Genomic DNA, 12,617 nt, shown 5'->3' with positions numbered 1-12,617 from the left:
GGCAGCAACAGAAGATAACAACAGCTTCATTCAAGAGTTTTTGTCCCATATGGAGTTCACAAATAATATCTGCAAAGACAAAACTGCAGATCTTTAACACAAATATGAAGTTGTGCTCTTGTATGGATACAACACCTGCTGCACTAAAAAGTCTTCAAATCACTGAGGAGCAAATATGCTGTGGTCCAAGTCCTAACTAAGGGTGGAGGTGAGAGGTGGGTGAAGTGTTGAACTGGGGAAAAGGGAGGGCTGCTTCTCAGTGATGGCCTGCTCCACTGAGAGTGATTGTGCTATTTATTACAAAACTGACGTAGTTATAGCTGTGGCGTACACCACACTACTAACAGGAGGAATAAGATTACACCGAAAAGGAAAAGAAACACCCCCTGGGGTTTTTCTAACTCCCAGTAGTTCTCTAAAATAGCCCACGGGTTGGTGGAATTCATTGGCTGTTATCTATCCTGATTTCTAGGAGCTGTTATCTATCCCCAAGAAGTGTGAGTTTTGAGTTTCAGGGGATAGGACTTAAGGATTAAGAGGAGAAAGTGACGTACAGACACAAACACCACTCTGTTCTGTAGAACACAAAGGTTCAGCAGACCACGCTTCCCAGATGAGGCAGCTTGCTTTCAGAACTTCCCGGTCATTGGGTCAAAGCCCTCTCGGGGGTCCTGGGGTGTCTTTGCCTCAGCCTTACACGTGACCCTTACGGACTCATAAAACTAAAGACATACACGCAGCAATACACATAGTTATGGCAGAGTATCAAAAGAAAGGCCAGAGATAAAATTCAACTGCTAACTTTTACTTACGTAGCTGAGCAGGTACAGGAACAAAACAATAAAACACTGCATCTGGCTATCTAAGCTATACTGTTACAAATTTCTTCGTGGTACCAATAGGTCTTCACACACTACTCTATTTAACTCGTGAGCAGGCAGGAGGAGCGGCAAAGGGTGATCAGTCCTTGTCGCAGACAGCATCCGGTCTCTCCAGGATTCAGGAGTTCCTCCTCCTCCTTATTTTGTTGCCCCCTTTTATGATCTGCCGTTTGCTGGCTCCACGCAAGGCCTGACACATCACATCCTGGTTGCTTCTGCTTCTCTTCGCCTGCAGCCCCTCTCAGCCCCCTCGCCATTTTACACAGCCATACATCCCATACTTCTTTTTCCCTTTTAAGGTATGCAGCTGGCACTTCTGGGCTGCTAGGTCAGAGGCCATGGCTCTTTTCTGTATAGGGTTTTCCTGTTTGTCAATTTGAGACCGGGGGCGGGGGGGTGGCTGCAGACAGTGCAGTCTACAAGCATTTCAGTAAATTCCATTGCTAACTGGATTAGACTTCCCCAGTTCACTTGGTTCCTCAGTTCTTGGTCTGAAGTTTGTGGTTTAGCCTTTTGTGCTAAGGCATATTTCCCTATCACAATTTAAAAGGGTCTCTGGACCCTGCCTCCACCCCACGTACCTCACCGCGTTGTTCAAGTGCCCATGCAATTCACCCTAACATGCCCGAGTGTGGCCATTCACTTAAGGGTCACCAGGTAATTTTGCACAATCACAAGCTAGAGAAATTCACATGCCAGAGGTACATGCTTCGCTCAAATAATAAGACTTTGTCACTAATTAAGAACCTTGAAAGAGAGAGCAGGACAAGAACCACTTGACGTTCAAGTTCAAGAGAAGAAAGTGGGGATAGCTAGGCCACACTCTCAGAAAACCCATCACCCAGCATAGTCTGTCAAGCTCTCAAATGGAACCCGTGAAGAAAATGCAAAAGAGGAAGACCTCAGACCACGTGGAGAAGATCTATTGAGACTGAAAGACAACAACAAGGATATTCAGGGCATCTTCTAGAAGTTCTGGCCTGAGACAGAGTGAAGTGGAGACTTGTAGATGACCTATGCTACACTCAGAGTACAAGGGTTTAAATCAAGTCTTGTGTGACAGTCTGAGCAATTTCTAGTGATACTCTACTTTACAGGATTCCAAACCCCAAAATAAAAATAATGCAATTTAAATGAAAATCCATTATTATAACTGAAATGTGGGGTCTTGTTTACCAAGTATCTGTAACATAATTTTTGTGTGCCTAGGTCAGGAAATGAGGAACAGTTTGTTTTTCTGTACGCTGGTTTCAATAAATAAGCAAAATAAGTGAAACTAGTATGACTATAGTGTTATATTGATAAATAAAACACTCTGCAGAATTCTGAATTTTTGGAACAGTATTTTATGCCTTTTTTTTTTTTGGGTGCAGAATTACCCCCCAGAGTAGATGGTGGTAGTGGGAAAATAAATAAATCAAATGATGTTGCCATTCAACAGGCAGGATCTGACTAATTTCTGGGGTATCTAAACATAGGGATGGAGGATAGACCATTATACATCTGTTTAAGCAGGACAGCAACATCACTGTACTAACAGATGAAGATGTTACATTATACGTTCTTGCTGAAAACATTTTTTGTTTTAATGGAAATGCCAGTCATCTGGAAATAATGGAATAGAAATCAACAAAGCCTTTTGCTTGCATTACAACCCATCACCCAATGATCATACTAATCAAGAACTGGAAAAGTGACCAGTGATTTTGTCTGACTTAATTTTAAGTATGCAATTTAATTTCCATCTAATTTTCAACAGTTGGATATTCAGCATTTTCTGAAAATCAGACACATTAAAGGTGGAAATCCAAAAGGTGTATGCGTTTTTGTTTCAATTATGAAAATAGGCCTTATTCTGTTTTTACTTTGCCATACTGAGGGAGAGTCCCTTTGATCTCAAGAATTAAAATCTGGCGTAATAAGGCACACACCTTTTCCTAATAAAGGTTGAACTTCTCTCCTCTGGCACCCTGGAGACCTCACCAGTGCTGGATGAGAAAATTTGCTGGATGACAGGAGGTCAGTATTTTCTAGCACATTAGTAACACTTTCACTACTCTTAGAAAACACTTAGGTGTAAATTTCAGCTAAATAACTGCACAGACCACTGAGATCCAGGACTGATGACTGTAAACAAACTTTATGGGAAACTTAGCCACAGCTCTGATAAGTGGTCATCTGGCTAACTAGAATGATGCCAGATTACGGAGTTCGCAGACAAGAGAGTTTTGAATTACAGAGGTTCAACCTGTATCAGCATAAGAACAGACACTTGTACTTGTACTTCCTAAGGACAGATCAAGGTGTGTGGGGAGGGAGGCACAGAATATGGACTACTGGCTAAGTAATTCAGTGCTTGTGAATACTGTCAAGCAGTGTTCCCTCTAATTTTTCCATCTGCTAAATATTCAAGATACATCTTGGTTTAATGCGGCTGTGTTGCTTATTAATGTACTAATTACGTATAATAGTCTACTTTCCTCAAATGTTAACAAGAGCATCTGTATTGCAAAGACTAGTGAAATGATTATTACTAATACTTGCTGAATGTATTAAACTGTCTTCTTCGAGATAAACAGGAAATCTGTGTTCCATTTTCATTCTATAACTGTGCTAACAATGCTTGCAAACTATTTTTGAGATAGAGACAAGGCCATCACCACCTCATTAACAATGCTTTATATTATTCTTTGTCCTACATGAACTAAAAAAAGAGTAACATTAAGAGCACTCCCTTTACATTGTTTTCTATTCTCAAAGGACCAATAAAACAGCCAAGGCTGAAGAAACATGACAAAAACCTACCACTGAACTCAAAGTGAAAACCTGGGAAATCAACCTGGACCCTGATGATACCAGTCGCAAGAGCTTAGAAGGAAGCCAACCTGGACCATAACGACACACTGACACCACCTGAAGTGAAGCTGAATGCTATTACCAAGTAAAAACACCTAGATACCTAAAAGCCACCCCTGGTGTTGTGCTGTTAGATAAAAACAAAGCAAAGGACCGAATTCAGACCCACAGGAGCTAGGAATCAATTTGCCCCACAGAGTACTAAAAAGATACTACAGACGTATATATCTTAAACACACACACATATTAACAGGTGAAAAATTTACCTAGGGGAAGAAAGGGTAAGATGAAACATTTAAACTATTAATATTGAACTTCATTATAACTTGATTTGCAACAGTGAGGGAGGTTTGTGTGCAAACAAAAAGTTAAGATTAAAGTATCAAATGGCCATGGAAGGAGATTAACACATGGCATTCAACTATGGACTGGTATAAAAACACAGATGCTTGTTACTATAACCAAGAATATCCTTGTGTGATTTCCTATCTTGCATTCGTCTATTGACTTCGACTTGCCATGTTACCACTTGTAGTGACATTACCTGCCAAAAGTCATGTAGGTCATTGGTATGCAGGACTGCGTTCATCCACTTTATATACACTGAGTTACAGTGCTGATTTATTCTTTAAAATTTATTACATGTACTTAGCAGGAATAAGCAGGCTCAGGTTGCCATCTACACTGACAGCACGATCAAAACTGCTATCAATGACTGTTTGGAATGGAAAACCCTCAACTATATGAAAAAACTTGCTCAGATGCAGACAGACATCATCTTTCTCTCCAAATAGAAAAATATGGTACTTGATTTGTCAGTTTTTATTGCAATTTTTTCTTTTTTTTTTTTTGGACCTCTGTACTTCTAGATGTCAGTCTGTACTGGCAGTGCTATTGATCTGATGAAGTGGGTCTGTCCCATGAAAGCTCATCACCTAATGAATCATTTTATTAGTTTTTGAAGTGCTACATCACTGCTGTTCTGTTTTGGTGTCAATGAGTTAAGATAACAGTTTCTTTATGGTCTTTTTTTTTTCCTCGACAGCACACCAGGAAAAGCTGAGAATTAGCACCAATGGGGCTTACTGCAGCTATCCAAAATTAGTGGTCCTCAGTACAACAGAAAACTTCTGACTAGATAACCAGCCAAAAGAGCTACCTTGAGTAGCACAGCACAAAGCTGACAAGCCTCTACACAAAGAACTATGTTTAAGTCAAATTCAACTTGAAACTTAAAATTGCTTATCTGAGCACCAAAGAAGGGCTCCATAGAGAAATGAGGAGGACTACCTTCCAGCATAATTTTTCAGACTATTTTTAGCCGAAATTTAGCTAACCTGATAAATTGCTCGAGGTCAGACAATTAGGATTGTTCTGCGAGAGAGAGAGAGAGAGGGCATGTAGCTCCTTTAAAGCTGTCTCTGATGAATGACAGTTTTGCCCCATAGATTCATATACATCTATGTAGTTTAACTCCTCCCCTATTACAGCCAAAGATTAGGCCACTGACTGCATTAACTCCATCTTTAAATCTTTGTAAAGATCAGTCCTTGAGCTTCCGCTGGTTGTTTTAAACCAGAAGCAGATTAAATGTGAATCCTTGGGATAGGGGCCCAATGTCTGGAGTGAGTTCAAGGCCAGTGAACTCTGCTAGGAGACCAGAAATAGGCATGAGACAAGGATGGCGGGAGGAATGGCCCATCTCCCAGATTCTCAATCCTGCAACCCTGTGATTAAAACAGTAAGGTCAGAAAAATAAGTAGCACCTCATCATAAATTACGCTGCCTGCCAAACAGAGGAGCCAGAACAACCAAAGCAGAAGATGACACATGGATGCTAGGCATCAAAATGTCACATGGTGAATCTTTAGTAACTTGACAAAAGAAAACAGAACAGGCCAGAGTAGTTGGGCAGTATTCATGTGTGTCTGTCTGTTCAGGTGCTTATATGTCCTTCACTGCAATGGCAATAAAATATTTCACACTGATCCTCTGAACACCGCTGAGAGGTAAGGGACTATTATCCTCATTTAAACATGGGGCAGGGAGGTTATCACACAGTAACTTGTATTTGAGGTGGGAAGGTAAATACAGTGAATCTGGGGATTGAACAAAGGTCTCCTGGTATTTATCTTTGTTATTATTTGTATTACTCTAGCACCAAGTCATGCCCAAGACTCCATTATATATGTGCTGTGCAAACACAGAACAAAAAGAGGGAAGGATCCTGTTCCTGCATCTCAGCCTGCTGCTATCACCCATAGAGTTTTTCAAACTTTTTAGGTTGCATACCTTTCCAAATAATTCAGCTGACTGTGTACCCACTTCTGAATGCGGTCAGAACCCACCTATGATTAGATTACCAAGTCTTACTAAATAAAGTGTGCTGTTGATTAAGAAAGGCTTTTTCTCCCTGATGGGAAACTCATATGCATATTGGGTCAGGAGCTACCCACATCACGTGGTTGAGCATAGGAAAGACCCCGGCTGTGTGGCGCCTGTGGGGGAAGAAAGGAGGTTTGTGCACAAATGTAAACCGTTGAGAAGTTTCTTGGCCTCTTATGCAAGCACAACTCCCACAACAGCCTTGTTGCCACGTGGTGCAGAGGGGCAGTGACTGGTGCCAGGCAGCACAGAAAAAAATATAGCAAGCGTAGAGACAGAACCATAAACTCCACACTGGGGCTATTAGTAGTAGGTAGATGCACTCACAATGCTAATAGCAAAGAAAGAAAGAACTTTCTCAGGTTCTCATACAAACATGAGCCCACAGCCAGGGGTCCTGGTACCAATTAGAAATTCACAGTCTTCCCATTACCTAAATCCTGTGCACCTGGAGAGCAGCGGCCAGAGTGGAGCACTGAGGGGCACTGTGGGTTACATACGGGACACCTCTGGAGGCTAATAAATTCGATTTTAACACGTGGTGCTTCCACGCTGGCCTTTAACTGAACTTTTGAATTTGAGCTTGACGCTATACCCAGCAGGTACCAATGATATTAGCACTCCCTAAATCAAGCTAATGGTATTTACAATGAAGACAGCCATGTGGTAATACTGAGCTAACTGCCTTAAATTTGAATTTATCTCATAGTGTAGATGCAGCCTGAATCAACTGACTTACAAACTACCTTGAGATAAACTGATGAAGAACTGACCGATAAACAGATTGGCATGGAGGAGAGCTCAAACTAAGAGTATGCTTACACTACTACTGGGATCATGCTTCCCAGAGCACATTGCTGAGGGGCTGCCGGTGGGCTTCTCCAGCTCCCTGCCATGGCTCCACTTGAGCCATCAGCCAGACCAGTTCTGGGAAGCTGGGGTTCTCTGGTCCAGCAACATCCATCGTCCAGCATGTTGGACAAGAGAGTGCTGGGCAAGAGTTTCAACCTGTATTTTGCAAAGTTTGTATATATTTTTATAGGACAAAATTCTATATTTGTACCTTTCCAATACTGTTTTCAGCAGAGTTCTGTAGGTGTGAAGGAAGAATCTGGCACACAGTTTATACAGTTATCCAATTAACCTTGCACACTGTATATACCGTATGTATTTCTGCCTATTAGTTTGACAAAGTGTTTGAGACATTACCACACAAAATAATCCAACTGCATTATATATTTAAATTTGAGAATAAACCATAAACTGTTCCTTGCAAAAAATATGAAAGGCACAAATGAAACAGAGGGTACATCCTGGAAAAATATTTCTTTCATGTATTTTCCGCAAAGAAAGAGCTGAATAACTTGCAACATACATGCCCAAAAAGCACACAGAAGAAATAAATGAAAGCAATATGCCATCATTTCCATCCTGGTAAGTATCATTACTAGGGGATCACCCAGCAGAATACAACTAAAATCTTCTAATTTGCGCAGAAGGCAGTGGCATATTTAGAGCAGAATTATGCAGATCTGGGACTGAGCTGGTGCTGACCCAGCACAGGCTAGCTATCTCCTCTCTACAGGATCCAAGCACAATTCAGTTGCAGGAGAGAACTGAGCCTCAAATGTACACTGTATGTTTGTACCTGGTGTCTTCCTCTGGCCTTAAAGCTCTTTTAGAACCATTTGCTGTTTCATGAAATAGTATTATCCCCTAAACAAACATCACAACTCTGGCGAATAAAGTAGGTCACTAACCACAGCCAAAAAATATCCCTGGTTTCTTGCAAAACTTCCAGCTTGCAATGTAATTAGAACAAATACACATGCCAGAGCATAAGGCAGTATCTTCACACCAAAAATTCAGCCGGCATCATCAGTTAACTGCCTTAACTACGACAAGGTAAACTTCAAAGATAACGTGTATATCTCAGATCCCTCATATTAATCCTCCTTTGGATCTATTTACACTCTACTACAGCACCAAGCTACCCCGGACTCCAAAGAAGTTGAGTGCAGACCACTGACTGGAGAATCAGGCTCCAGTGTGTAAAGAATCTAAATTAGAAAAAAGGGTTTAACTTACACCCATTTAAAAATCACCTCTGAATTCGATCTGCTGTGCTTCCAGTTCACCATTCTGTGGATGGAGAGGCCAGGCAGCTCTTGTGATCTGCTTAGCAGTCTGGCCATGACCTGTTGACAGAAGTTTTGTTGGAAGATATCTTCTGACAAAAACTTCTGTCGACAAATCATTCTAATCTACATACAACCTCACTAACAATACTATGGTAGTCACACTGAATAGGATTAATAATTATTTGTATTACATCATCTACCTCCAGTACCACTGTCAAATGCTAATTTTGAGAAGCAATTCTATACCACATACAGTAAAGGTCAATTATACTGTACACAGTACAATCACTATATAAAAATGTTAGTGCCACTCAGTATGATCCTGTCCTACCAACACATACACTGCCTGTAAAATTAAATGTTTTAAATTTTTTGTATTTTTAAAAAATGTTGGAAGAAAAATTTAAATTCTCAAAAATCAGCAGAAAGCTGCAACTCCAAAAGATGTAAACACAACTGTATTCTTCTGATCGTATTGCTCAACAAACAAAAAATTGTATGTGAGCAAAAAACAAACCCCTTTCATTAGACCTCAAAGAAATGCACAAAAAGCATTGTTTTATAAAATTAAGCATAAAATAGGCTACTTTTGTGATCTCTCTACAAAGAGGAAATGTGATGTCAGACTAACTAGCTTTTGATTCAATATGCATATTTGACCATATTAGTCATCAGAATTTTTAAACATTGGAGAAGAGAGATCCCAGATTACACAATTTCTACAGATTCCTACTGCAACAGATTCATGCACATATTATAATCACCCAACAGAGAACAAGGTACCTGACTGACCACACATAGTCAAGAGAAACAAGGCTTACCTGAAAGTGCAAAATTATGGTCCATATTAACCCCAAAGTCAACTTGGGGTTTCCATCTGTTATGTCATCATTTCTAATATTTACCAGTTTCACCTGCCATTAAGGAAAGAAAAATACAGGTAAAAGCTGAAAACAAACGGGTGCTGAAAACATTTATAATAGACCACATTTCAAAGACAATCTGTCTCCTTTGGGCAGTGCAAAGGACCCATAACTGGTCATAAATGGCCAGTTAAGAACCACCCTAATGGAGACAAACTCTCAGCTAGCATAAAGGTTCCTGTGTCTGCTGTCCCTTATCCCAGTATAGGGGGCATATCAGAAACAGAAAGACAGTATAAAGCCTGTTTTCACTGCAGGTGAAATTTACTTGAATAACTAGGAGCGTAGTAGATTAGGGTGGAGACAGGAAGTCATCCCAGAGCCAAGAGCAGCACAGGTCACCCGTAAGAGTGACGTAGCTATAACAGGCTCTCTGGCACTCTTCCCTCCACCCATTTTGCAGTAAAAAGAGTTCATCTGCAGAGAAAATCTGATCCATATTCTGTGGAGGGAAGATGGTCAATGGCAATATTTTATCATGTTTATATTTCTTATAATAATCAATCATAAATAAGCACATGCATAGCCCTTCACACCTTCTAACTGTTTCACTCATCTTAACTAAATAGCAGGATTAAAATTACCAATGGATGTTTCAAAATCAATTAACAGCCATATTTTCAACTTCAATAATCTTTCACACAGAACGAGTTACTGATGCTTTCTTGTAGCCTGTTACAATCATCTTCACACATACACAATTCCATGTCATCATATATATATATATATATATAATTTGTCTATTTAGTTTGGCAATTGAAAGATGACGCAAATAAAGTGCACTTGATGCTTGTATTATTAATTATTTGTGTGTGTTCTTTAGGATACATAGTGTATCGAAATCTAACACATGAGGGCATATTTAATTCTTGATGTGGCCACATAGGTATGACTGCTGTCAGTCAGTAGACATTCCCCATGGAAGAAGGAAACAGTATATCCCAGAGTTATGAAAAAAATTAAGAGTGAGATCTTAATTGTTTTCCTTCTGCTATTTATTAAAGCTATTCAGTTTTGACAAAAATGTACACTACAGAAGGCTGACCATTCTTCCTGTTTTTACCAGGACAGACCCTTATTTAAGCTGTCTCACAGGCATCCTGAGTTTTTCAAGGAAATAGGCAAATTATCCTGTATTCTGAGGCTCCTGTTCCCTGGCACCCCATGTCTTGGGGTGGCAGCCTTTCCTGCCAGTGAGCTCCTCTGCTGGGTGGCTGCCCTGTTCCCTAGAGCTCTGCACATTGTAGCAGCAGCTTCTGCTGCAGGGGAGCTCCTCTGTGGGGCAGCTGCCCCATTCCCTGGCATCCCATGGTGGCAGCCCCTGCTGCCAGCAAACTCCACAATGGGGTGGCTGCCTCATTTTCTAGTGCCCTACACTCAGGGAAAGCAGCTCTAACTGTTAGGAAGACCCTCCACAGCTCAGCTGCCTTGTTCTTTGGCCCCCCACGCCTCAGAGAGGCAGCTCCTTCGTTCCCTGGCCACCCCTTTGAAACACCTCCCCACTAGCAATTCTGTAGGCCCCATCCTCCACTTCCCTTCATCCCTGGTGCCTCCCCAGTGGAGGTTGTAGAGTCCCCATCCCTGGTGCCTCACCATGGAACAGCAGCCCCCATCGCCAAGGAACCCAGACATGGGACAACAGCCCTGCCCCATCCATGGAGGCCAGTGTCTTGTATTTGCCATTGGGCAATATGGTCACCTTAACTACAGTCACACATGACTTCTATTTTACTCATTTGTCTTTCCAAAGTTAACCCTCAGATATATAAATATTTGGGGTCTATGTAACCTAATCATAATAGAGTCCTTCAACTGGAATTCGCGCAGCCAGTCTTCTTCAAGATGTCTTCCAAATCTATGTGTGTGTGCGTGTGCGTGTGCGTGTGCACGTGCACATGTGTGTGTGTGTTTGTATGTGTGTGTATCTATCTATCTATCTATCTATCTATATATATATATATATATATAGCGAGAGAGAGAGTGTGCCCATGAGGCTGTGCCTTCTCTGTGTCAGGTTCATGCAGCTATCCCAGCCACTAGTCAAGTTCCCTCATCCCTGATGTCTATAACAACTACTTGTATATAATAATCATCTTCCTCCATACTAGCAGTGGCACTGAAACATTACACAAATCAGGGTCACACAGGCAATTTGCCAAGGACCCAAGAGCTGCACCTAAGCTGTGTAAAACAGAGTAGACTACACAACATCCAATTTAATATGGATGTGCAGTATGAAAAAGACCACTGATGCCACCACACAATATTCTGTCTTGATTCAAGAGCCCTGAATACTCAGATCACAACAAACCATTGCATGCTGAAAACAGCTGTCTCCACTGACTGCTGCACCTTTCATAAAAATGAAGATGGTCACACATTACATGTCTTATGGGTGTACTGAGCCAGGGCCTCCCATTCAGCAATCAGCTATAGCATTACCACATCACCAAAGTCTAGTCTGCACAAATATGCCATTTTTGACTGTCCAACTAAGTGGCCATTCATTTTCTTAGTTCAGATCCTATTGCACTGAGATTAACTGCAAATCTCGCACTGAAGCAGATTTACTAAGGTGCAGAACTGAATCCTTGTTTTGCAAATGTTACTAGATGATTCAGCAAGTGACATTTCTTCTTTTTAAAGAAATATAATATTTATTTATCTGTGTTCTTGTATCACTTTTCTATTCTACCTTATCTGAAGAAGTGGGTCTGCCCCATGAAAGCTCATCACCTAATAAACCATTTTGTTAGTCTTTAAAGTGTTAACATGACTGCTTTTTTGTTTTGTGATGATACAGACTAACATGGTTGTCTCTCCATGACTATTCATCCAGCAAGTATTTAAAGCCAGCAGAACATGCTTATTACCATCTGTTCGCAGCTCATGGGCTCTTTATGCAGCTCTGCCAGCACGAAAGATATGTAAAGCTGTCTTAAGTGATTACTGAGGAATTATCACAAATTACCTACCCCATTACATGGAGGCATCATAGGACATATGTTGGAGGAATTCCTTTGCTGGGAGTGGGATGACTATGCGGCCACCGTCAAACCAGGGAGGGAGAAAAATAACTTTACACCTTTGCTAGACATCTCTCCTCTCAAACAGTGCCCCATTCCATCAGTTAATGCACCACAAAAAATCAGATCCTTGTTTCTAATCATTTTCACAGTGAGCATTTTAAAAAAAATCACAGAGCATAGCTGTTCCTTCCCTCATTAAGCTTCTTGTAACTGTCTACGTACAATTTTAATTTAAGTTGTATTTATTAAAGTGTGACCATACCTGGCGTTTTTTCAAATAGTCAAGTGCAATTTGTACATTCTGTAGTCTGTGAAAACGCATCCGACCTTTCTCTCGGGGCTAAAATTGATAAAATGAAAGTTGTGAGATTTTCCAAACATCAAAACTCCTCTAAGGTAAGC

The 12,617-nt window shown here is 40.8% G+C and overlaps 1 protein-coding gene across 15 annotated transcripts in view; it reads right to left on the bottom strand.

Moving 5' to 3' along the window:
* Positions 1-12,617, bottom strand: part of DST (dystonin) — a 483,110-nt gene that overhangs the window by 271,517 nt on the left and 198,976 nt on the right. For all 15 annotated transcript variants that reach the window (XM_074991114.1, XM_074991115.1, XM_074991118.1 and 12 more), the window contains 2 exons: positions 12,478-12,555; positions 9,085-9,177 (listed from right to left, as the gene is read on the bottom strand). In XM_074991114.1, the coding sequence (XP_074847215.1) occupies positions 9,085-9,177; positions 12,478-12,555 (171 nt within the window). The remainder of the gene's footprint in view (positions 1-9,084; positions 9,178-12,477; positions 12,556-12,617) is intronic.

The sequence above is a fragment of the Carettochelys insculpta genome, chromosome 3, assembly GCF_033958435.1.
Source record: "Carettochelys insculpta isolate YL-2023 chromosome 3, ASM3395843v1, whole genome shotgun sequence".
Taxonomy (NCBI): domain Eukaryota; kingdom Metazoa; phylum Chordata; order Testudines; family Carettochelyidae; genus Carettochelys; species Carettochelys insculpta.
This window is presented reverse-complemented; position numbering and strand designations above follow the sequence as displayed.